At 39.2% G+C, this 26,929-nt stretch overlaps 1 protein-coding gene across 1 annotated transcript in view; it reads left to right on the top strand.

Moving 5' to 3' along the window:
- Positions 1-26,929, top strand: part of DNAH14 (dynein axonemal heavy chain 14) — a 390,714-nt gene that overhangs the window by 357,331 nt on the left and 6,454 nt on the right. Inside the window, 12 exon segments of the mRNA XM_042445585.1 lie at positions 2,008-2,099; positions 6,591-6,747; positions 9,150-9,360; positions 9,654-9,756; positions 11,475-11,702; positions 16,406-16,603; positions 19,057-19,253; positions 21,382-21,563; positions 22,144-22,340; positions 23,457-23,569; positions 25,574-25,704; positions 26,615-26,772. Coding sequence (XP_042301519.1) covers positions 2,008-2,099; positions 6,591-6,747; positions 9,150-9,360; positions 9,654-9,756; positions 11,475-11,702; positions 16,406-16,603; positions 19,057-19,253; positions 21,382-21,563; positions 22,144-22,340; positions 23,457-23,569; positions 25,574-25,704; positions 26,615-26,772 — 1,967 coding nt within the window.

Raw genomic sequence — 26,929 nt, forward strand, 5'->3', positions numbered from 1 at the left:
TATTATTATTATTATTATTATTATTATTATTATTATTATTATTATTATTATTTAAGGTACCCAGTTATATTTGTTTATGCATTATTGATTATCTATAAATAAATGGAGGCAAACCACTAATCCTACAAAGCAGATCCCCAGAGAACCAAGACAGCCCCAAAAGTTGCAACCCCAGATTCAACTATTTAATAATACAGTACCTAACTCCTTACTTTCCTATGCTTTTGCCTCTGTCTCTTTTAAAAACATTTAACTAATGTTCTTCTCTAGCACCTACATCTGCCACATCCCCTTTGCAGTAGGGTACTTCAGGACCTCATAGTAACTCAGCAATGCAGAAATTTCACACCTACTAGGAAAGCATCTTTCAGCTTCAGGGTAGGCAAAGTGGTACTAACTATCTTGCTCCTTATAGTCAGTTCTTTTAATGACACATCAGTGAACAATCCTGGACTTTTAACCTTCCAATTTGTCTAATCAATAGACAGGCATATCAATATGTTTTACTTGAGCTCCCATTGTACAAGTAATTGGGCAAACAGAATATACTGCCTTACTTACCTAAATCTAAATGGTTTGCACTTTAACGTATTCTTTACTTATGCTTTTTAATCCTACTCTTCCTTATAAATTTATTTCATATGTGCCTCACTGCTAGGCATCACACATACATATAATTAGGATTTTATTGAATGCATGTATTTTTCATGGTATATATATTCACATACTTTATCCTCTTGGCGTAAGTTCACTCATCTTCACTTACTGCATTTCAAATGTTGTATTTCCCCTTATCTACAGTACATCTTCTAACTTTCCCAACAGCTTTCACAATCCTTTCTCCCAGTTCATGACTTCATATTAACCCTGAAGGGTTATATAAAAGCCTACACCTTCCCTTAACATCATCATTATCATCATCTTCATCACCACATTTTTACTTTTAAAATGTTCCTCTATTAATATTTACATGTGGCAAATAAGGGGTTAGGTTTTTTTAAAACCCTGTATTGTTGTTTTTTGCTTGTGAAATAACAAAATACAGAAACATAGTAATGGCTTACAAGCAACTGAAGTAAAACAGTTCAAATTTCTTAAGTCTATTCCATTCAAGAGCAGGAAGAAAAATAAAACATAGAGAGAGCCAGAACTTCTGCCAACAACAAAAATACGGTGAAATAAAAAGGCTTGGTAGCTCAGCTGATGTTTTCAAGAGAGGGAGGCAATCAAGAGAGGGAGGCAAATGAAGTTCCATAGCCAGGGCACTGAGAAACTTATAATGGAGAAAATTGTCAAAAAACTTTGTTTTTTAGTTTTGAGAAACCCTGACAAAAAGAATCCTGGACTGATGGGAATCTTTGCAGTTCAGACTTTATTCTGCATAAAATTCACATGAGTTTGTTTTGTGCAGAAAGCAGTATTTTCTGTGTAGAAAATGGCATTTTTAATCCTGAAGTATTGTTATTGTAAATGCTGTAATGAATGGGGGGGTTAGTCTGTGTAAAATTCACATATGATTGATTTATATATAAAATAGCTTTTTCTGCATGCAAAATAATATTTCTATGCAAAAATATAAATTTCTGCACAGAAAACGCTATTTTCTGGCCAGTGTTGTAGTGGGTGATTCTATGTAAAATTTGAACATGGTTGATTTGCATATGAAACAGCTTTTTCTGTACAGAAATCATCATTTTCTATACAGGAATTAATATTTCTGTATTGAAATATTATATTTCATGCAGAAAATCCTGCTGCCTGTGCAAGGCAACCATATGCAAATTTTGCACAGAAGAAGTCTGAAATTGCATATAGTCTTGGAATATTGTGTGATTTTTGAAGACTTTCTCACAGTGGGAAGAAAACTGATGAAATTACTTACTGCTGCCTTCAGAAGAAACTGAAGAATATAAAGTTAGAGATTTGTTGTAACATTTCTGTGGTATAATGGCTTAATTTGTTTCAAATGTTCAATAAAGTTATACTTTTTATCTAAATAAATTGCAGAGTCCCAGTTGGAAATGCTAAGAGATGATCAAGATAAGGCACCTTTAATTTTTCCTTGGCATAAGCTTTCTTCATTTGGAAGACTTATCTTGGTAAGTTTTTTAAAAAGCATCTTTAATGTTCTTGTTGTTGTGGGCCTTCAAGTCATTTCTGATTCATGGCGACCCTAACATAAACCTATAATTATTACTACAGGATATTTTTGGTCAAGGTTAAATGCAGCTAGAGGGCCTTCCTTTCATAACTAACTATTGGTGACACTGAAGAAGACCCAATATCACAAATCAAAGAGGACCATATTAAAAATAGTGATATTATTATCAGAAACTAGTGGACGCAACAAAATAATTTGTTCAGGATATCATATTCTATTAAGGGCTTCAACCTTGGCTCCCAAGGAATTTTTAAACCTCCTCTTACTCTCAGCTGCTCCCAGGCATTTCAACATATTTATATTTCTGTACTATGTAAAGCACCATATAGAATTGTGTGGTTCCAGATTTAGCTATATGCCACTGGTCTACAAAACGAAAGTTTCTCATTCCTTCCTTCCCATAGTCACTCTTCTAGTCACCTGAAAATGCTACATTTAGGAGGGCCCTTCTAAATGAGCTACAGTAAAACAAAATCCCAAAAAGTTGGTTGGAGGCACCTTACAAGAGTAGTTCCAATCAACAAGCATAGATCCAACCAGATGCTGATACTATAGTGATGGTGCCTCACAGCTATCATCTACATGGACTATAGACAATGTACTTATGTTTGGGAATGTGTGGTCTCGCCATCTTAATGTCTGGTACTGTATTAACAGTCATCTCATTGCACTAAAGAAGTTATCATCTTGTAAACAGCTCTACATTGGGGAGGGATATACCAAGAATTGTATACACACAGCCAAACATGCACATGCAGCCAAACACACAGTTGCATACTTCCTCCTATCCTCACTCTCAGATATATACACATGCACACACTTTCCTCACACCTTAACAAATACTTCCCTTTCAATACAAAACAGCAGAGGCAAGGTAAATGCATGTAAAGATATATGGATGGAGGATCATTCCCATATACTGTTTGTCTAACATGCTGGTATAACAGGCTGTAGTGAGTGTAAATTAGTGAACAGGAAACATCCTACTTGTGCATCATCTTCTCCATCAAAATGGCAATATCAGCTGTCACGTGAAGGGTTTAACAGTGATAAAAGCTAGCATAACTTAAATACCTGCCACTACTGTTGCCCAGTAGCTGTTGGTCTGTCTTTTGTGCATCCAGTGAATCTTTACTGAGTTGTTTCCTCTCCTCTCTTCTTTCCCTCTTGTCCTTCTCCCCCCATTATTGATACCTGAGCATCCCCATGTCCTTATCGCTGCTCACTCCTTGCCTGTCTGGCTTCCTGGTGGCGGCCGCATGTTCTCATGAGTGGTGATGTTTGGGTGTCTCCAGGTCATATTTGGGTATCTCCAGGTTCTTCTTGCCATTTGCCATCCAAAATCTTTTCATTTTTTGTGGGGTTTTCAGGAATGTGGCTGTGTTCTGGAAAAGGTTATTCCTGACGTTTTGCCAGCATCTGTGGCTAGCATCTTTTTTTTGGCCACTGTTAGTGTCTTTCAGCATTCTTCCTTAATTATGTTCTTGGATTCTTCTCATAGTTCTTCAGATTCTCGGTTGAGTATGCTTAATAGTGCAAATCTATTTCTTACATTGTTGGTGAATTCTGGTAAGATATTGTTCAAAACATATTTTGATATAACAGCTATTTTCTTCCATTTTACTCCAATTTTTGATATTAGTAGTTCATGATTAGTGCCACAATCAGCACCTGGTCTCGTTTTGGCTTCAAGAATAGAACTTCTCCGCCTTCTGTTACCAATTATGTAGTCTATCTGATTTTATATTGAACATCAGGTGATGTCCATGTGTATAATCTTCTCTCTGGTTGTATGAAGCAGGAATTTGCAATGAATAGATTATTGGACTTACAAAATTCTATCAGTTACTCTCCTACTTTATTTCTTATACAGCGGACCCTTGTTATACACTGAGGTTTGGTTCCAAGATCCCCCGTGTATAACAAAATCCGTGTATGCTTAAGTCCCATTAAATATAATGACATAGCAAAATGGTATTCCTTATTTAAAAAATGGAAAATCAAGGTAAATTTATACTTTTTTGGAACATTTTCAAACCATGTATGCTTGAATCCGTGTATAAAAAATCTGTGTATAAGAAGGGCCGACTGTACCTGTTTCTACTCACAAGTAAATCCATTTAAGTACAATGTAAGAACTCTGCAAGATTTACCAAACAGATCTTGTTGCTGTTTATTTATAGAAACAGAATGAAGTACATCCCTGATGTTTAATTACTCAACCTATGTAAAATACTTAAGCAATAAAGCAATTAAAACATTCAGAACTTTGAATTTCAAACAAAATGCCCACTCTGTTGCTTCATTTGCACATGAACCATCTGAAAATTCTCACATCTGGGCTAGCAGGTGGCAAATTTGTCAGCTCATAAAGAGAAATTTAAAGGGGCCAGAATATAAAAATCCATATATTTAGCTGCAACAAATTATCATCACATTCCTATATGCCATGATTTTTGCCTCCATTTCAGAAGCCCTGCTACTCCAATATGCACCGGACATTAAAAAAAATGGCAGCACACACCAAGATGGCCAGACCTAGGTAATCACCCACCAACCTGTTGTGCCTTTAAATTAGCCCACCCCTCATTTACACCCCCATCCTGACACACATATAAAAAGACATATTTTTCCTAAAACAGTAGAGTAAAAAATGAGCTTTAAAAATTACATTTATGCCTAAAAGAAGCAGTTTCATTCTCAAAATGATTGTATGTTATGTGTTCCAACAGTACCAGAAACAAGCTGGGCATGGATTTATTTGCAGATCTGATCTTCATTTAGAGCATAATCCTAAATTACCAGGAAGCAACTGAATTGACACTAGACTAACTGAAATTATGCTGAATCCAAATCCCACTCAGCCTAGATATGAAGGAAATTACTTAGGTCTGCCTTCATTCAGGTCAAACTTTCTGCCTGCATTGTGTCTGTTTCCTTGGAATATAGGATGCTTAACTCTGCTTCTCCCTTATCCTATCCCTTCTCTGCTTTTTGGATTCTTCTGCCAACAGATTTTACATAGAGTAGTTCTGCTGCAAGATTGCTCTGCCAGTAATTTCTAAGATTACATAGCAGAACAAGGTTCTGATGGCAAGACTTATGCCTAATCCTAACAATGGTACAACTAGCACATATATGAGTTAGGATTGCAGTGTTGTCATATTTATTGTGTCTGTTGTGTCATAATAGTGTGTCTGTGTCATTGAAAGTTTGTTAATTTGAATTGAGGTACTTTAAATTTGACAGAATCTGGAACCAGTCTCTTGCTGCGGAGATTTTTAATCCTTTTGTGAGCATGAATTGCTCTTGCTCAGTCATAGCAATGAAGATTGTGCTACTTTTAATTTTAATGTTAATAATTTCATAGATTTTTTTAAAAATTTAAATCAGGGAGAATTAACTGTATGTTTATCTTACCACTGAACTAAGTGAAAGTTAAACATAGGGATTGTACACATCAGGGCTGCAGCCACGGCCCTGATCCAGCCTTTCCAGGGCAACATAGCTGTGGCGGCACAGCTTTACAGCACTCCTGTGTTGTGTGGATGTAATGCTAGAGGAGTGCTGTGATGCCGTGCACTGTGTGGCGTGCCACACAGCATCACACCACCCTGAAGATGCTATGTTCTGACTCCGCCCCCAGGCCAGCCTTTAAGGCCGGTCTGTACAGAGCCATATTTAACTTGGCTGGATCATGTCCATCATCAGATTTGCAGATGATACTAAACTGGGAGGGATAAAAGAGTGAAACATTGTTCTATAATCTTGAGTGGGAACAAGGCCACAAAGAATAACAAAAGAGGAAAATGTCAATTTTTTCATTTCCTTTGAAAATCAAGATGCACAAACACAGGATAGATGGGTGTGTATGGGAAGTGTTTTAAGATTTTTATTAGACCACAGTCTAAACATGAGTTAGCAGTGTGGTAATGACATCAATGACCAATGCAATTTTACAATGTATGGTTCAAAACACAAGAAATAATCGTATTACTGTAGCCTGCCTTAATCAAAACTTACTTGAAGTTTTGTGTTTAGTTGTACAGGATGATGGCAAAGATTGTGAGTGATTAGGAGAAAAAGATCATGGGAGAAAGGTTGAGGGATTGCAGTGTTGGGGCATGGAAAATAGACAAGAAGGCAATATGTCCAATATATGAATGGCAATTGCATGTACATAAAGGAACAAATTTATTTTCTGTTGTTTGAAGAGGGAAGGTAATACTGTAATAAATGTTTGTACATTTTGCATTTCAGTTGTCTCATATTCCCTTCCCATCCAAGAATATTCACCAACTAAGCAACAATCCCTGCATCTAATGAAATAGGCTGTACCTCCAAAGATTTATGGCAAATAAAAATATTGTTTTCAAGGTATTACTGGGCTCTTTGTTTCCAGTTAAATCTTCATTAATTTTTTTTCTAGATAAAAGTCCTTCGATTAGAAAGCTTAAACAGTGCAGTACGAGAATTTGTAATTGAGAAGTTAGGATCCAGATATATCTGGACTGGAGTAATTAATTTGAAATCAGTATACGAAGAATCTGATTCCACAACTCCAATAATTCTCATCCATACTCATGGTAAGTATTGTGTGGGTATTGTAATGTACAGGCTAACTGCACTCCAGGAATACAAGCCTTCAGTAGATTCAGAAAAGCTTTGTTCACTAAGTAGAGTAGATCACAGTACATAGTTGTTGTCAGGACTGAAGATTCCCCCCCCCCCCCAGTTACATAGTATACTTCAATTTCAAACAATTCACCCATTACAAAAGCCTTCATCCCATTTGTCATCCACTCAAAACATACTGTTTCCCAGGTATCACTCCTTTCCACCACCATCACTACCAAGCTACAGCTTCCCATAAGAACAAACCTGGTAATTTACATCTTATATCTCATCCCACACATCTGCTTATTATCCCACGCAACTACTGATGCACAATAATTACTTTTCCCAGCATCAAGAATAATGCATCATCACAGGTTAACACACATATGCCCAAGCACCATAATTAAGCATGGTAGGATCATGTCTGCATCATGATCCTGACATCAATACAGTATAGATTTATTACTAAATATATAACACAGCATTAGCTTAGGACTGGCTTATCAGGATAGCATCCATGAATTTTCTGCACCAGGATAGGGGCCCATACATATTTGGAATCCACCCACTCTTGCTTCTCTGATGAGAAGTGCTTCCATTGTACAATCCACTTGGGCAGAGTGTTCTGGGTGTGGGGTGGGTTGCTGCTGCAGAACCACCATCCCTGAGAAAGACAGCCACTCTGAGAGTCTTCTCTGCTTGAGAGAAGAACACATAGTTGGTGCCTGCTCTCATTGCAGACCTTTTACTCCACAAGTCAGATTTAACAGAAACTCAGGGCTAAAAGCTCTTCCATAAGAAAATGCCCTGAAAGTGGCCTTGTGAACTGCAAACATTTATCAGTATCATCTTTAAGTGCTGCATTGATTCTTTGTTTGGTACAGTCAGCAAAGAAGAGTCAAGTGGAGGAGTCAGTCATGATTCCCGTCAAATGTAAGGCAACATTCACATTTACAGTGGTCCCTTCTCTTATGCGGGGGATCCGTTCTGGGCCCTCCCTGTGTAAAAGAAATTCCGCGTATGCTTGAGCCCCATTAGAAGTAATGGGGCTCGTGCTTGCGGCGGCATGGTGGTGCACATGCCATGAGTGCGTGCACCATTACTCCTTCTGTCACGCGGCACTGCTTCTTCCATTGCACAGTGCTGCTTCATCCGTCGCACGGCGCCACTTCTTCCATCACAGCTTTCAGCTATGCTGAAAGCCGCATATAATGCATCCACGTATGACGTGGGCACACTGTACATTGTTGTCCCGAGGAGAAGAGGATCTCTGCGGTGATGCAATACCAGATTGATGTTCCCACTACATTTTCCATTTCCAAATCTTTCCATGGATTTTAATTCTGTTCCCATTCACACTTGCCACCGTTTTGGTTTAAAATCGAGGTGTCTCCATTTCTGGGAATTATGCAGTGTGATCTGAATCAATTTGGTGGCTTACATTACTGAAGATGAGGATTGTTTTAGCTCTTTAAAAAAGATAGAGGGAAAAAACCAGTATCAAATGTTTTTGGTAAGTGTTTTTTTTCGTAATCCCCCCCCCCTCAAAAAAAAACTGTACTAAGTGCAATCAGGGCAAGTGTGTGCCACGGAAATAACCCAATTTCACACCAGGTTATTTTTGTAATGTGAATGGGGCCTAAAAAGCCTAAAGACAAAACCAGTACTGGTCCATTCCGGAGGTGGACCTGTTCACTTCAGTCAGGAACACACAGTATCAGACTTACTACTCTGTAACTCTGTTGAGGAAGGGCTCTCATTGTGATGCATTCCTGTTTCATTGGGGATGGATCATCATGTATGCTTTTCTGCCTTTTCCCCTCATCACCAGAGTTCTTGCCATGATTCAAAAAGACCAGGTGTGGTGCCGTGGCGGCCCAGAGGCTCCATTCCTACATCTGTCCCAAGGCACTTACATAAAGCTGCTAAATTGTTCAGATCTTCTGACAACGCTCGGGCGGTAGTGAGGCATCTAGACTTGAACACTCTCAAACTAACAGCCTGGAGAGTATTTCTCTAGCCTCATTCCTTGAAGGTATCAAGCACATTCTTGTTTAAAATAATGTCATCATTCCACAATAATCAGGACATTGTATTGCCTGCATTGATGCAGAATCCTATCTTGGATGTGGAATGGACTCTTTAATTGCTATTAAAAATGAAAGAGCCACATGTCCTCCTCCATCTGATCATTTTAAATAATTACAAATTATGTTAAGTGTCTGTTCATTTTATAAAGTAACATTATTATCTGAAATATTATTTCCAAATCATTTTATTAGCATGATATGTTAGGGTGGCATATTTCCATAAACATTTAAAGGAGATTTCTGGATGTAGTAATAAACTAGTACTATTATACATTACACAGGAGTAGACATTGCAGCTGTTCTTCTGCGCCTTGCTCAGGAAATCAAAGGAAATACACAACATGTGAAAATGATTTCTCTGGGACGTGGTCAAGGGAGCAAAGCTGAAGAACTGGTATACAAATCACAGATATTGAAAGGACAGTGGGCATTTCTCCAGAATTGTCATCTTGCTGCTTCATTTATGCCTAGACTCTGCACAATTTTTGATTCGTAAGTCTATTTTAATTTCGGAGGCTCGTATCCTTTACAGGTTGGTGAGACAAAGCCACACTAGAAAGGAGATGAGTTGTTTGTATTTCAGCAGATGATGGGATATCCTAGTCTTTGAAAACTATCATAACTTTTGTACATGATGTAGGATGAGATGATACATTTGATCTTACACTACTTTCTGTGATCTTAACCAGAAGAATTATTGATTAAATAGCAGTGAACCTTGTGCTGTGCAATACTGCATCCCCCCCCTTTTTATGGTAATGTTACAGATCTTGTTTTATTCACAGGTTAGACCAAGCACACACAGACATTGATCCAGAATTTAGACTATGGTTAAGTTCAACACCAGATAATTCTATTCCTGTATCCATCTTGAGAAAGAGCCTAAAGGTAAATCTTCAAATAATCTTTATAACCAGAGGAATAACTGAAATGTTTTTAGGGTGAATAATTTAGGTGGGATACAGACCGCCGCTTTGCGGCGGTCTCCCGCCGGCGCCGTTTGCTCCGCGTGGGAGCTGCAGCAGCCAAACTGCACGGCTCCCGCGCGGAGCAAAAAAGAAGCTCCATTTCGGAGCTTCTTTTTGCGGCACCTTTATGATGTCGCGAGGTGCTGCTGGCGCATTCGCGACATCATAGGCGCCGCGACACGTCTGGACGCTATGTGTCCAGTACGTAAACATGGCGGCCCCCATGTGGAAGGGGCGCCGCCATGTTGTACGTATTCTATACGTACTAGGGTTAGGGGGGTGCGGAAGCACCGCCCCTTCCTAACCCTAGTACATATAGAAGACGTACTATATGGCGGTTTGTATCCCGCCACAGTTAAGTCAAGTAGGAAAGGGGTAATCCTTTACAGTGCATTATCCATATGGGATTTGTGACTGTGCAAAAACTTCTTTGGAACTATTCTAAAGCTCGGCTTTTTAGTGGAAGCCACCCTCATCCTACAGTTTTGTGTGTACCCAGAGGAGATAACTATCAACTTGCTGATAAATTCTTTAGCAACCATTACTTACAGCACCTTCAACTGGAATGTCCACTTGCTCTTTCTGAAGGAAAAATTTCTAGCCTTGTGCATGAAACCAATTTCAATTCCACGCCTCCTAGAGGGCATTTTGGAGCAAAACAATTGATCTGTGGAGGCCACAAAAATGGACTTTGCCCATGTCTGATGTATGCAGACATCTGTTCAGTTGCCAGAACAATGTATTTGCAATACACTCAATGGAAGCAAAGGTCACTCCCCTTCTTGGCCATGTGGGGACTAAGAAAAAGATCAGTAAAATGTAAACCTCATTTGCTGATCCCTCCAAAATAAATGAATTACAACATAAACATCATCTGACACAAAATGTAGGCCTGTGACTCTCAACATCATAGCTTTTCTTCTCTTGTATGATTTTTAACATTTTTTGCTTGATGAAGAAGCCGGTGGAGCTTTGAAAGCCTGTATGGTGTATTTTGTGCATTTAGGTTGGCGAATGGTATCACTATTTTGTGGATTTAGATTTTGTTGTATGGTGGTCTGTATGGTGGTCGAATATGTTAACACAAACAACAATTTATTTCTTACCATAAGTAGGATGATTCTCTCTGTCTGTCTGTCTGTCTCTCTCTCTCTCCCTTTTAAGCTAATTAATCTCTTTCTCAGAACTGATTTATTTCATCTGTTTATGTGTGCTGGATCACTAAATTTGCATATGCTAGTATAATAGATCCTAGATGTATTGTTTGCTGATCTGTTTAGTAGTGTAGCATTATAAAACTATCAATTAAAAATAATAGAATGGTTTGAGAATTCAATCTAAGTGCAGATCAATATAGGTGAATGCATAGATGGTCACATGAGGAATTACCATTACATGTAAGCAACTTGTCCTTACCATATGCTAGAGACTGTGTACATAAAGTGTCTTGTGCTTCTGAGATAGATATCATAAAAATAATTCAAATAATAAAAATTGCATCTAGGTCCAGGAAAGACTCATTGGTTTCAATGACTTTTAATTTAATGAAATTTATTCAGGATCATATAATTCAGTAAGTATCCATTTTGATTAAGGTTTTTTTTTTTCATTCTTGAATTGTCTTTTTATTATCTAAAGATAGTTATTGAGGCTCCTCAAGGATTAAAAGGAACATTACTTCAGACATTTGGATTGGGTGGTACTGGATTGGTAACAGAAGCCATATTCAATAAGATTAACTGTGGGCCATCATGGAAAACGTTGCTCTTTAGTCTATGTTTCTTCAATGCTGTAGTCCATGAGAGAAAGAAATATGGAGCTTTGGGCTGGAATATTCCATATGATTTTAGCTCTTCAGATTTGGAGGTAAGAAAAATAGTTGAATAGAATTATGATTACAAATTACAATAGCTCATATCATAACCAAGGGAGTGAAACTCAAGTATTTATTCCACACACAGGAGTATTTTAAGCCAAATTCCACATAGAATACTCTCAGTGGCAGAAATGAGAAGAAGGCAATATTTGCTGATTCTCCCTACCTCTGCAACACCAGGACCATCTCCCCCCACTCTTCTGAAGGGTCTAGCTAGAGTGTGGTTCTCAAATTGGTACTCCAGATGTATTGGACTTCTTCTCCCAGAATTCTTGAGTGTTGACCAAGGTGGCTAGGGCTTCTGGGAAATGAAATCCAAAACACTGGGGAGACCAAAGTTTGGGAACCACTGCTCTAGAGCAATGAGTAGAGAGAAATAAACACAGAGAACTGGCAACGATAATCTCCTTTACATTCAACCAGTGGAAGATAATGCTTCTGTCAGCAGGACTTGTTTTCATTTAGAGTGTAAAAATGCTACATGGTTTTAAAATAATTACTCTTTTGGTATAGTGTCCTGTAGTGTCCAGATCACTGATATTCCAAAGTGGCATAGATATGGAACCATGTCTGATTATGTGATACATAGGTGCCCTTGAGGCAGGTGTTATTTCCTGGCTATGAAAGACAAAGCAACAAAGCTACTTTCTACAATGGTACATTAATTAAAGGTAGTTAGGATTTTAGAGGATAATGGTAGGAAAAGATAAAAACCTGTATAAATTTAACCTAGACTGAACTTCACTGGTTTTTCTTTGTTGTCTCTCTGCATCACACATATGGTAATCGGTTCTGTGCAAAGTCACAGTTCAGAGCTCTCTAGTTACCACAGATTTTGGCAGTAGTTCCACCCTCCCTCCTTAATGTGCACACTCTGGCAGCCATTTTCTCTGTTCTCCATCTGACTCAGCAGTAGCATGATAGTGAAACTTCTTGGATAGTTCGTTCTTTTTTCCTTCTTTGCAGTCAGTATCAAAGAAATGGAAGAATTAGAGAAAGTTATTTAGGAAGGAGGAGTACACACAGAGGTATTTGAACTCCAAGATTTATGTCCTCATGGCCATAAGCATTGAAACATGAAAATTTCCTTGTTCATTGTGGTCTCTGTGAATCACACAATTGGGTATTCCTGCGTCTGCACAGAGCATATTCCAAACCTTCTGGAATTGCCAGGCAGATTTTTGCTGTACCTCTGCCCACCTCCTTCCTCCTCATTTACCTCAGTTCCTTTTCATCCACCATGTTATCAGCATCAAGGAACTTTGTCTCTGGCTTTCGCTTTTGGTTTGGATTGTGTTGGCTTTCTGACTTACTGTTTTACTGGTTATGCTACTGTTTTCTCCTCTTATTGAGAGACAATGTTGGTGTCAACTCAGATTGTTTTTGATGACGATGTGTTTATGTTGACTCTTTCAACCTCATTCAAGAGGTGTAATGAATGTGGGGCGAAACTTCCCGGTTGAGATGGTCACTCCTGTTGTCTCCTTTGTTTAGGAGCAGAAAACAACATAAATACCTGTGTCCATTGCAAGGCCTTTATACCTCAGGCATGTAAAAATCAGGAGTCAAGGTTAACGGCACTCTTATATGAGCAAGCCTTAAAACCATCAGTGCTTCCTTCAGCTACCATCTTGTCTCCTCCGCAATCGGTCTCTGAGAGTAGGTTGACCAATCTAAACTGAGATTGAAGGTCGAACACTGTACTGAATCCGAGGGATCTTCCAGGCGTCTTCTTGATACCAACAATAATAGATATTCATTAATAGATGGCCTCCCTTTCACCCCAATTCATATTTACTATCCCCTATGATCCTTTGTTCATAGGATAGGGAGGACATTGCTGCAGCTATGAGGACCAGGGACATTGGTTCCCCACTGAAAGAACTCTCCATATCAATGCTCTGGAACTGATGTCCATCTTCAGTATAATGTCCATCATATGCAATACCTTTCCCTCTCTCCTGTGAGGACAGATAGTTCAAGTAGAGTCCAACAACAACACAGTAGTGTGGTATGTCAACAAGGAGGTGCACGAAATCTCACACACTGGCATCCATAAGACTCCATCTGTGGCACTGGTACTTTTACTGGTGGCGCAGTGCTTAAATGCCTGTACTGCAGCCACTCACTCAAAACCATAAGGTTGTGAGTTCAAGACCAGCAAAAGGGCTCAAGCTCAACTCAGGCTTGCATCCTTCCGAGGTCGCTAAAATGAGTACCCAGATTGTTGGGGGCAAATTAGCTTACAGTTGTAAACCGCTTAGACACTGCTTAGGCGGTATGAAGCGGTATATAAATGAAGCTTGTTTTTGTTTTATTGCATTTGGCTCATAGCAATTCACTTAGCACAACTAAAATGGTGAAAGGTCTGGAAACCATGCCCTATGAGGAATGACTTGGGGATCTGGGGATGTTTACTTTAGTTATGACATGCCAATTGAGTAGGCTGCTGTTGGAGAGTCATGAATGGATTTTCTACAGCAGAGAAGGCAGAGGCAGGGAATCAGAAGGGGATTTGTTTCTCTTCTGTTGGTTGGGAATATTTCTATTCTTGTTTCCTCTATTCTCACAGTTGACTGGAGTAATCTCAAAGTTCATTAAAACATCACGCTAACTGCATCTTTCTAACCTCATTGTGGCCCAGACAGGCCTGGCTATCTCTTCTGTAGAACTTTCCCTAAAATTCTACAGATTCCTCTTGGGGAAAAAATGTAAGGAACAATGGATCATTCTTCACTCTGAGGTGCACAAACTGGACTTGATGCATAGAGGACAGATCTTCATCCCTGTTAGGGAAAATATATACCATCCTGCTTGGGGCTAGAAAGCCCTCTGTGTGCAGCTTTTATAGCACAAATGGTTGGCCTACATTGTTTATGTCATGTGGAACAAAACTTTATCCCATATAGAATCATAGAATAATAGAGTTGGAAGAGACCACAAGGGCCATCCAGTCCAACTCCCTGCCATGCAGGAAATCTCAATCAAAGCATACCCAACAGATGGCCATCCAGCCTCTGTTTAAAGACCTCTAAGGAAGGAGACTCTACTACACTCCGAGGGAGTGTGTTCCACTGTGGAACAGCCCTTACTGTCAGGAAGTTCCTCCTCATGTTGAGGTGGAATCTCTTTTCCTGTAGCTTGCATCCATTGCTCCAGGTCCTGTTCTCTGGAGCAGCAGAAAACAAGCTTGCTCCCTCCTCAATATGACATCCATTCAAATATTTAAATAGGGCTGTCATATCACCTCTTAACCTTCTCTTCTCCAGGCTAAATATCCCCAGATCCCCAAGTCGTTCCTCATAGGGCATGGTTTCCAGACCTTTCACCATTTTAGTCGCCCTCCTTTGGACATGCTCCAGTTTCTCAACATCCTTTCTAAACTGTGGTGCCCAGAACTGGACACAGTATTCCAGGTGGGGCCTGACCAGAGCAGAATACAGTGGCACTATTACTTCCATTGATCTAGACATTATACTTCTATTGATGCAGCCTAAAATCGCATTGTTGTTTCTTGTTTCATGTGTTTTTATTTCTGTTGCTACATCTGGACAGAAGGCTCCAGTTCTCCTCTCTCAAGGTAAACTTGGCAATTATTTCAGTCTACAGCCTTATCTTTCACTGTATCCTACTCTAAGGCCTTTTGTAACTCACCTTGCTTATTTCTTTGATTCTCTGGTTCCAAAAAGGATCAGCAAATCTCTCTGCAAACTCTTGCCAAATGAGTCATTCATGTTATCTGCACTCCTAAAAATTCGTGAACTCACTCATGGGTGACAACATAAGGAGCCATGACTATGTCCTCAACTTTTTGTGAGTGACATCCCTCTACCAGATCTGTGTTGGATCACAACATAGCCTGACTTTCAACATTCATCCAACATTACTGCCTGGACATGAGGGCTAAAGATGATGCACCACTGGCAGGGCTGTCCTATCTTCCATCTTCAATTGATGTGCCTCCCACTTCCTCAGGTGCATGAGTTTGCTAATCAGCACCCATATGCGTGATGCACAGAGACCACAAATAAGGACAACAAGTTGTATACCTGTAACTGATGTTCTTTGAGTGGTCATCTGTGCTTTCACTCAATCTACCCTTCTTCCCTCATTTGTGCACCTGGTAGGAGTTTTGACTGCTTCCACTGTGCCAGATGAGCTGGAACTGAGAAAATGGCTTCTGGAGCATGTGTATTAAGGAGAGACTGCCAAAATCTATGCTAGTTTGAAGATTCCTAACAGTGGCACTGTAGAGTTCTGAGACTCATATATGCGAATGCACAGATGACCACTTGAAGAGCATCAGGTACAGGTAAGCAATTTGTCCATTCTGTGAAGGTCATCTGCCTTTCTACTAGGGACACATTTATGGTATACAAATCTAGATAACAAGTAAACAAATCTGTGTAAAAATACTTAATGTAGTTTGGTATTTAAAAACCCCCCAACATTTTAGGCATAAGGATGCCTAGTATAATGTTGACTTTCCCCCCTCTCAAGTAGCATCCCTTTTTTTATTTTATTAATTGCTTTTGAATATCCCTAAGTTTCCAAAGTAGTTTATGAGATAGAATTGCTGTTTAAGAGACAAAAATCCAAAATCCTGTTAGGCATAGTGAGCTAGCTGCATGGCTTTCTAGATTCCTGCCTGTGCTTTCATGAAAAAGAACTCTCATAACTCTTTCTTCCCAAGATTTCCATCCACATACTGGAAATGCTTCTGGAGAAGCAAAGCGAGATTCCTTGGGCAGCACTGCATTATTTGACTGGAGAAGTGGTATATGGAGGTCGTGTAACTGACCACTGGGACCGCCGGTGCTTGCTTAGTATTTTGGACAACTTTTACAATCCTTCAGTGCTGCAAGAAGATTTTGCTTATTCTGTGGATTGGGTAGGAGAAACATTTTTAAAAACATACAATTATTTATTTACTTTATTTATTTTGTAAAGTCAGCTTACAAGATAAAAACACTTTTAAAACTTTACAATTAAAAAAATTAATATAATCCAGTTAAAACAGTATAAAATTAACATTAAAAACATACAAAAGTTAAAAACATAATTAAAACACATATCATATAAAAGATACTCTGTCATGATTTTAAAAAGCCTCCCTGAATAAAAACATTTTTTACTTGCCAGTGAAAGGAAAACAAGGCGAGAGCCAGTTTAGCTTCCCCCAAAAGGGAGTTCCAGAGGGTGGGAGCAGCTGCTGAGAAGACTCACTCTCGTGTCCTCACCAAGTTTCACAAATAGTCTGGATGTATACAACTGCTTTAATATCCTGTATATACAGTAGTTGAAAAGAATTTATATGTTTATCTTGGCAAATAGAAAAATAAGAGAAAAAATGATAGCAGTGTACTAGTATCTGAATGGCTTTTACAGAAAAGAAGAAAAATATGTATCCTTTGTTGCTCCAGAGAGTAGGACTAGTACTGTTCTGCACTGCCAGGCTAGCACCCAGTTGAGGACTAGGATTAGTTTACCTCCAAGATGTCTTTCAACCATTGGTACCTATCTATAGTTGGTTTAGTTTTCTTGCTGTATCAGGAACTATGGTGAAGGCTTGAGCTCATACTCCCTCTCTTCCCTTCTCTTTCAGTTCCACATTGAAGAAGAGAGTGGCTGGCATCCTGCTTGTGTCAGATGTCTTATTTGGTTGTTGCTGAAGGAACAATACAACACTACCTTCATGCAATGACCCTCCCCCAAAAAGCAGGCCCCATAAACACCCCATCACCCCATAGGTGGACACACACTTGCAACATCATCCTGTCAAACCTCAGGAGGACATCTGGGAAGTCCTGTGGGATACCTTTGATGTTGTGCATCCAGCTATACAGACACAGCCAAACCTTGTTCCACTGATCCATGATCTCCACTAGCTATTAAATAGCCATGTCTGGGGAGGGAGGGACACACAATTCAACCCTGCAGGAAGTAAGAAAGGAAATGAGGTTTAGTTTCACCTAGGAATAACTTTGTTCTCACTCTTCCCATGCAGAATATTCACCAACAATTAAGAGTTACTCTTTTTGGTTTATAGTCACCACAATTTTTTGTTATTAAACTTTTCCTCCAGCACCAATATGTTACAGTGAGTTAGCTCATTTTAAACTTTCAGTCTCAATGATGTTCCCTACAGTTCATTTTGTATGGATTGCTCCACAAAGCAGAAATGGCTCAGTTGCTATTATCCAGAACTTAAATCTTTAGGCTAGAAACCAAGTGGTTAGGCTAAGAGGGAAAAAAGACAAAACCAGCAACAGAAAAATGAAAACTTTTGCTTTCCACATTAAATTAACCATAGTTCCCACTTATGCCTGGTGAAGACAAAGCCCTTCAAATGTTAAATGGCAACTCCCATTAACCCCCTCAGCATAGCCTGTAAAGAAAGATTATGGGATCTGCAGGTCAACATCTGGAAGGCCACACACATTACTCACCTCTGAAAATCTAGTTAATGAAGAAACCAGTATATGAAATCATAATTTCATTTTGGCTTCCTAACGCCAAAGTTTATAACTCTGAACATCTTTGGCCATGTTGCCTGAGACTGATGGGATTTGGAATCCAATAAACATCTGGAAGTATACAGATTCCTTGTTCCTAACTAAATAACCAGAGCTCTCCAAGCTCTAATATAATCATTTTTTTCTTTCTTTTGAGAGGAGGAGGTACATGGGCCTGAGGTTCATCCTAACATGTGCATGGTTTTAAATTACATCCAATTTGTCATACAGAATGGGGCCTCTCACTATTTGAGAGTATTGCTTCAGCCAAAAACAATAGACAGAATCACAGACAGAAACCAGGTGCTAACAATATTTGTTTTTTGCCTTTCTTTTCCTGCTATGCTTGGAGGAGTTCTGGGGGTCCAAACACAATTTGTTTCATCTCTCTCTGCTGAATATGTCACAGCCCTGAAAGCTATCTAAAGGAAAAGTCAGGCATAGTAACCATTGCTTCTATGCTTCTAGAGTTCTCCAGCTCCCAAAATACAGATACATTCTGCCTATGATATTTCATGGACATATAAGAGTGAATACCTAAATTAAATTTTCTAAATAAACAAACAAATAAATAAAGCATCTTCAGATCCATTAAGCTGCTTGCTAGCTTTATGAGCAGACTTGTATTTTTGAAGGTGATTTCTGATCTGTCATGAATTCCAGTGAATTTCAAGTTTCTTTCAATTAATTTCAAGTGTGCTGCATTCAGAAGTAGGAAAAAGGTTCAGGTATTAAGTTAACCTAAGCAGCCTCTAAAGAAGTTGATAGATTGACCATCACTTTATTGTTGTGTAAGTAAAAAATAAAACGGATATCAATAATTTTGCAGGTATATCGACCGATATCTGAAACAGATACTTTAAAAGACTGCCGAACCTATCTACGTTCTCTACCAGAAGCTGATTCTCCAGAACTTTTTGGAATGCATCATTGCGCTGAAAAAGTATACTTAAAAACGCAAGCACAGTTATTTGTTGAGTCAGTTGTCAGTACTCAGCCAGCGATCAGCACAGGCACCATCATCAGGTCACTGTCTGGAGTTTTCTTCTGGTTTTAGAATATGGCCATATTCCAGATGATTAAGCATGCTCATAGGCCACTCATTTCATGTGTAATAAGTAATCTTGAAGCAAATATTCCATCCAATATCATCTCTCATATCTTCTGATTATCTTTTATTTTTCAGCAATCCAACATCTTCTTAGATTTGAACTTTTTCTTTGTTTTGAAACTATAAAATATATGAACCATTCTTGAGCTTCAGTGATAAGCAACTCGTAGCGCCTCCTGCATCCCAGGCCAGTCCACTGCTACATACACTACAGTTTCTTATTGCCACTTGTTTATCAGCACCCTGGTTCCTAAACTTTGGTCCTCCAGGTGTTTTGAACTTCAACTCACATAAGCCCCAGCCAGTTTGATCAACAGTCAGGAATTCTGAAAGCTGAAATTCAAAACATCTGGAGGACCAAAGTTTGGGGACCATTACCTAGGTCAATACCATAATTTTCTAGCTGTGCTAGATGGAAAATTCACTACCTTTTTATTTCTTTTTTGCAAATTAGTCTCAAGTGGGGCTTTGAACTGTGAAATGCTTCTGTCCAGCCACTTCTTTCTGTTTTACCTCCCTCACAATTTTCCTTCCTATCTGTCCAAACAATCACCATTTCATGGCCTTTGAGTATACTCAGCCTTCACTGGCCTGGTTGGGGGTGTTGTCTTCCTCACTTTTATTAGGTGTTTATCAGACGAGCTCTTAAAGAGGTACTATTCCAGTGTGACTCCTCTAGCTGCCTCCTGTTGCATGCTGGGATTGGCAGTTTTAAGGAGGGGTATTTAGAATTCTCAGGCAGAGAAGTTCAGCTCCTTAAAACTGCCAATCCCAGCATGCAACAGGAGGCTGTAGAGGAGTCACACTGGAATAGTACCTCTTTAAGAGCATAGTGTGATAAACATCTAAGATTCCCAGAGAATGAATGAGGTAGAAAAATATGCCCAGTACCAGCTACATTCACATACTGGATTTTACATGTAATTTCTATGGTCATCTCTTGGTTTTGGGGAACATTTTAAAATGGTGGAAGTAGGGGATGTCTTATATAAATAAAGAGATGGTACAGTCAAGTTTTAAATGCTTTTGTCCCTATCCTCCTTTCTTCCTCCATTAAGCATCTTCAGTAAAATCTGTTTTCTAGTTTAAAGTGTCCTATTATTTCATTCAATTTCAATTTATTTATTGGATTTATATTCCACCTTTCTCCAAAAAGGCCCATTCCATGTTGATATCACTAACCCAGTATATCAGGAGTCCATGCTATTTAATTATTAGTTTATTTTTTCAGCCCCACTCTGCAACACATTTTTTGTTTTGTGTATAGATACATGTGTATGTCACATATGTGAGGGGGAAGATAGAAAGAAAAACTGATTATCGCTTAAATGTGGGTTGGTCAGCATTAATTTGTGTCCATCCAAAAGACAGAGTTGGTTTGTGTTTTTAGGTAGTCATAAGATTTCTGTGGGACAGATGTCATAATTAATCACATTGAGACAAGTACAGCAACATATATATTAAAAATTCAGGTTAAAAGGCCCACACAAATAGTGAAGAGCAGGAAGGAGCAGGTTGTGGGCATTGGGTTACACTGACATCTACCCAACCTGTTTGTACTATCTGCCTCTACAGTGCAGTATCAAAGTCCCGCTCCTCCACCCTTAGGGTGAATACTTTCACTTTAGAATAAAACACATTGCTTTGAAGACAAGTCACACTGGGGAGAAGATTCTGAGTAGGAGAGTCAGCCTGAGAAACAGTGTACACATTCACCATGTGCTTTATTGTAAAGCAAACATGCTTGTTTTGAATGGGTCTTTTTGCTTCCACACCAGCAGAGTTCTATATTTGCCACCATACCAGCAGATTTCAATAGCACAGTGATTTTAGGTGCTGGAGCTGGAGCAAGAAATTCAGTAATGGACGCAGTGAGGTTCCTTGAGGAAACAGAGAAATGGCAGGGGGGGGGGCACATGTGATCTGCAGCACTAGGGATCTTCCTTTGACAACAAACAATGGACACCAAACTATGGAAAAGGTATGATATTCACTTGCAAATTTGCAATGATATTTGTTTGTTTCCATCCTAATCTGTTCTAGTGGTGGAAGAAATCAGGATGAAATAATATTGGAAATAGCAGCTGACATTTTAATTAGATTGCCATTGACTGTAGAGGATTTAGGACAAGCACCTGACACTGATGATGAAGTCACTAAGAAAATTACGTTTAGAAACTTCAAGTTGGGTCCAGTTTGGGCTACACTTGTGAAAGCTGCAGAAGGTAAGAGGGCTCACACAGTTTCAAACTGGAATAAACATATTTGGCAATAAAATAAAAAAAAAGAAGCAGATATGTTAGAATTTCCTCACATATAGAAAAACACTTACTAGGAGTTTTATGCTAAGCTTAGGCACCGAGGATATGAATGCAGTAATATAATTTGCAATTTTGTGCCACCACTAGAATAACCCAAAGACAAAAGTTTAAGTATGACCGGGGCTCTCAGGGCAAACAGAGAGACATTGCTGGCTTCTACATGCTCATTCTATGGATTTCATGCACAGTAGATCCTCTTGTGCAGCTCTGCTTCTGCATCTTTGACCAGGATACAGATGTTCCACATTGGACAAAAATGTCCAACTGCTTGGCTAGGGGACCTTACACACATGCAAGGCACCAATGAGAATCCTGCCATTGTCTCCCCTCCAGGTAAATATAATAAAGCATCAAATAGTTGGCAGTTTGCTGTCCTTTAACAGAAGCCCAGATCTCCAGTCTGATGCAGTTTTCTGCGTTTGCAGCTCTACTCTAATGTCTAATGGTCTGAACAATAACTTGTGGGTTTTTTGTTTCCCTGTAGGACCTTGTTCTTTTACCAGTTCAACTTTGCTAACTGTCTTGCAACAGGAGATAGACCATTATAATACTTTACTATCCATAATTATTCAGTCCTTACATACACTTCAGCAAGGTATCAAAGGTGATATAATTTTCACCACAGGACTAGAGGAGCTTTATAATTCAATATTGAAAGCCAAAGTACCTAAACTGTGGCAGGTAGGTGAAAGGTTTTTCACTTGATTTCTGCAGAATGCAAAATATATGTTTGCCTTCAACTTCACATATGTTTGTGTTCTCTCTTCTGAAACTGGTGGATTAGAACCTATTGTTGTATCTCAAAACCAGAACATGCAAAAATTAGCTTTTAACACTACAATTTCCAGGATTTCCCAGGTATTATGACCAGTGAGACTGAAGCTTGTCCATTCACCTTGCTGGCTGCAGGATTCTGGTAATTGTAAATCATAGGATTAGGGTTCAAAACCAGGACTAAAGGTGATATAAATGGCCTTTGAAGATGTGTGCTGTCCAAAGGCCACTTTTCTCACTGTTGCCACAAACAAACCAGCACAACAAGCTAAACAAGAGCCCCACAGTGCCACCTTTAGGAAACAGTATTCCCAGCAGATCTTGCAGAGCTCTGAAAACTGACTCATTTTATCTGTTGGGGTAAAACTGTCATTTCAGCTTTTGTGATTTCAGAAAAAAATTCTAATGGCTCTAATAAGTTTTTGTGTACTAATTATGGTGAATTAGAAATTTCTTGCAAGAATAACAATGTCAGTCAATAATTTTTAGCCAAACCAAGAAAGTTCTGATTTGTCTCCTCCTGAATAGAACCAATGTCTGTCCTAAATGCTGCTGGAAGTCACACATTTCGACACACCTGGAGTTATCAATAGCAACTCAAATTTAAGATTTTCCCTATAACCCACGCCAATCAACAGTAGTACCAAGGATTTTGTGTCGGACAACCTGAAATGAAACCCAAATTCCCCTTGTGTGTTTGCTTTTGTAAACTGATATCTAACTATAGTCTCAGCACTGTTGGACATGTTCTGTAAGGCAGAAAGCTTAAGAAGTGACCAGGATGAGAATGACTGAGATATGTGTGGGCGATCTGGCTGTATCATCTGTTGCCACATTTTATTTAACTGGTTGGGCAGGAGTCCCCATTTCTTTCACTGCTATGTATGCCTCAATCCTTGAAGTTACTCTACATCTGTACACTACTTTTCCATGGGTGGGGGTAATGTATACATTAAAAGTTATTTCATGTTTTCATTTTTTTAAAAAACTTGCAATTATGTTTTATTTTCTGTTACACAAAAGCAACATTCCTATGAATCATATAAACCCTTGGGATCTTGGATTGATGACCTCATTATACGACTGAATTTCTTTGCCATGTGGGCAAATCGAGTTATCACCTTTATGAAGTCCAGGTAAAATGCAAAATACTGAAATAGTTTTAACTCCAACAACATATACCATAAATATTAGGTGTTTGTTTAGCAAGAGTGGGCTTAAAATGCTAAGTGTAATAAACTAGTTCTGAATGTCAAGGTTTGCAATACCGACTGTGGAAATCCAGGTGCATGTGTCATCCAGCTAACATCTCTTGTATAGCCAAATTCTTCTTTTATAACTTTAGAAATAATTTTATGAATGGAACCTGCAACAAAATGTTACAATATGGGATCTCAGCCACTGTGTTGCATTACCCCAACAGTCAGCATGCTGTGCCCACTGAGTGTGCTGAACCCTTACTGAGCTGCTGGGAATGTTCTCTCTCTCTCTCTCTCTCTCTCTCACACACACACACACACACACACACACACACTCAAATAGTCACCTACACCTGCTGATGCCACCTTCTTGTGTATAGAAGGTGCCATTTTGGAATAAAGATGAGCATTCAGAGATCCTTTAGCATAAGAGCATTTCTCAGTCCTTTAGGAACGAACTCAGTAGGTCCTAGAATCATAAGGTTGGAAGAGACCTCAAAGGCCATCATGTCCTGTTATGCAGGAATACACAATCAAAGCACCCCAAATAGATGGTGATCCAGCCTCTGTCAAAAAACTTCCAAAGAAGGAGACTCTACCACACTCCAAGGCAGCATATTCCACTGTTGAACAACTCTTACTGTCAGGAATTTCTTCCCAATGTTGAGGTGCAATCTCTTTTCTTGTAGTTTGCATCCCTTATTCCATTTCCTAGTCTCTGGAGCAGCAGAAAACAAGCTTGCTCCCTCCTCAATATGACATCCTTTTAAATATTTAAGCAGGACTATTATATCACCTCTTAAACTTCTCTTCTCTAGGCTAAACACACCAAGCTCCCTAAGTTGCTTCTCATAGGTATACTGCAAGAGGGGCTCATGCCAATGCTGGTGCCCTCCTATTGTTTTCAAACACACTTTTTAGTTTATGTCCATACTGAGAAAGCATTGGCTCTGAAAATGAATCAGGATGTCAGCCAAACTCATTATGATCATTTACTTGCATATTAATTTTTTCTCTTCCTTTGTTCACATTCTTCTCCAGCCTAGATAGGGACTATGCATGTCCATATAGGCAGGGAGTGCTTTGTTTTAATTGTTTTTTCTGGTGACATAATATATCTGCTAATGGACTATTTGGTCACAGACTTGACTAATCATACCACCTCTTCCAGGTCAGGCAAGTGGGGAATTAAACTGTGAAGTTGTTTCAATTGTAGCAGTAGCTTAATTCTTTGCCAGGACACTAGCACTGCTTCATACATTACTGTACCTTCTTGTCCCTCTGCAACCTCTGACTCTTCCTTAGTCATACCTTTTTTCTTAGTGAACAGCTCATCCTTCTAGTCACATGTGAAAAGTGATATAAAGCATCTGAAATTTACCCTGTACCCTGTTCATTTTGCATTCATGTTGTTTAATCATACTGGCATTTTGCCTTCTGTTTGTCATGATTTAGATGTGTGTAAGAATCATGCAGCCCTCCACATATTCTGGGATTTCAATCCCAGCATTCCTCACCATAACCTATATTGGCTTGGGATGCTGAAACTTGAAACATCTGGAGAGACATATGATTCCACCTCCTGCTTAAGACAGAGGATTTCCTGGTCTTTTCAACCTGATTTCTATCTTGATAGAGGAGGCCATCTTGGAAAGATTACGAATGTTCTCCTGCCTCTCTAGGTAGCAGATATTTGCTGTAATGTGTCTGGTCACTACAAAATTTACATTGGATTTACAATATATTTTTTCATATATTCAGTCTTTTCTCAATATATTTGAAGTTGTGCCTTCAGCCAGTGCAATTATAATAATTTGTTAATTGCTGATTAATGATAAAATATCCACTTGTTGAAGATTGTGCTGTCTATTTAAAACCTTTTTATTCTTACAGGCTTTCTGCATTTTAAATATTTCTCCTATTTCACTGTGTTTTAAATAGGTTTAATCATTTAGCGATGCTTCAGAGGCAAACCAAAACAATGCTTCAGACTGGTGAAGAAACTGACTTCAGTAACAACTACAAAGGACACCCCAATTGCTTTTGGCTTCCAGGTTTCTTTTTCCCACATGGTAAATAATTTCATAGCAATTATTTACTCCTGGCCCATTTCTGCTTTAGTTCTTCTTAATCTGTGTTTTATCATGCTTGGAATGGCTGGTGGTTTTTCAACTGGTGTTTAACTATTATTACTGTCATATTAAATATGAGATCAGTAACTCTCCTAGTTAGTGGCATCTCCTGGCGTGCTGTCACCCTGTGCAGGGGGGCAGGTAGCCACTGGAGGGGCAGGCAAGGGAGGGAGGGGATGGAGGTGTGCCCCTGCTTCCATTCAGCTTCCTTGTGAGGAGGGGGCCAGATAGAGGCAAAGCTAGAAGGGCCAGGCTCACACACACACACCCTTCACCGCCTTCTCTTCCGCTGCCTTGGTTTCCTCCTCAGGGAAAGAGCCACAACAGTGGAGAAAAAGCAGCAGGCACCAACAGCAGCACCATGCTGCCCACAGTGGGAGGGGGGGTCCCACCATGTGGCACCCTCTACTGGAGTGTCACCTGGTGCAATCCACAACCCCCACGCACCCCTAATGCCACTACTACTTCTAGTGCTTCAAGATGTACTCAATCCAGGAAGCTATCGTTATAAGGCAGCGCAGAGATATAGCCCATATAGCCAATGATGAACGATTATGGAATTATGAGGGACCTATCATTGCCATCCCTGCTGTAAGGGTTATGGGAAGCCTTGTAACATTTGATATTTTTTTTGATGTTTTAATAACTAGATGCCTAATATAATGGCAAATGTTGCAAAATATGGAAACTGTCCCTTTTTTTCTTCCTTACAGAAATTAAACAGCTCCCCATAGAACAGCTTTAATTAGGTTCTGAAAGACTGTAGATAGGAGGACCAATCCCCTTGACAGTTCTGTAACTTTTGTTCCCTCGCATACTGTTCACTGCAATATGGGTTTTATTCCTGCAGGATTTCTTACCGCTGTTCTTCAGAATTATGCTCGGCAGAATGAAATACCCGTTGATACCCTTACTTTTGTCCATAAAGTTCTGGCATTTACTGAGGATGAGGAACAAAATCTTAGAAACTTCAAGAGAAAAGAAACCATATTAAACAAAGCCTTTACGGTAAGGAAGACTCCAATCAGATGTTCACTCATGAGCTTACTGGGTATTTTAAAGCTAGGGTTGCCAACACTGGAGGATCCAAGGAGCATTTTTTTCCTCTTTGTTGGGCAATTTTGGGGCCAAAATTATACAAAGAGGGCAAATTGCTCTGGAAGGC

The sequence above is a fragment of the Sceloporus undulatus genome, chromosome 1 (assembly GCF_019175285.1).
Source record: "Sceloporus undulatus isolate JIND9_A2432 ecotype Alabama chromosome 1, SceUnd_v1.1, whole genome shotgun sequence".
Taxonomy (NCBI): Eukaryota; Metazoa; Chordata; class Lepidosauria; order Squamata; family Phrynosomatidae; genus Sceloporus; species Sceloporus undulatus.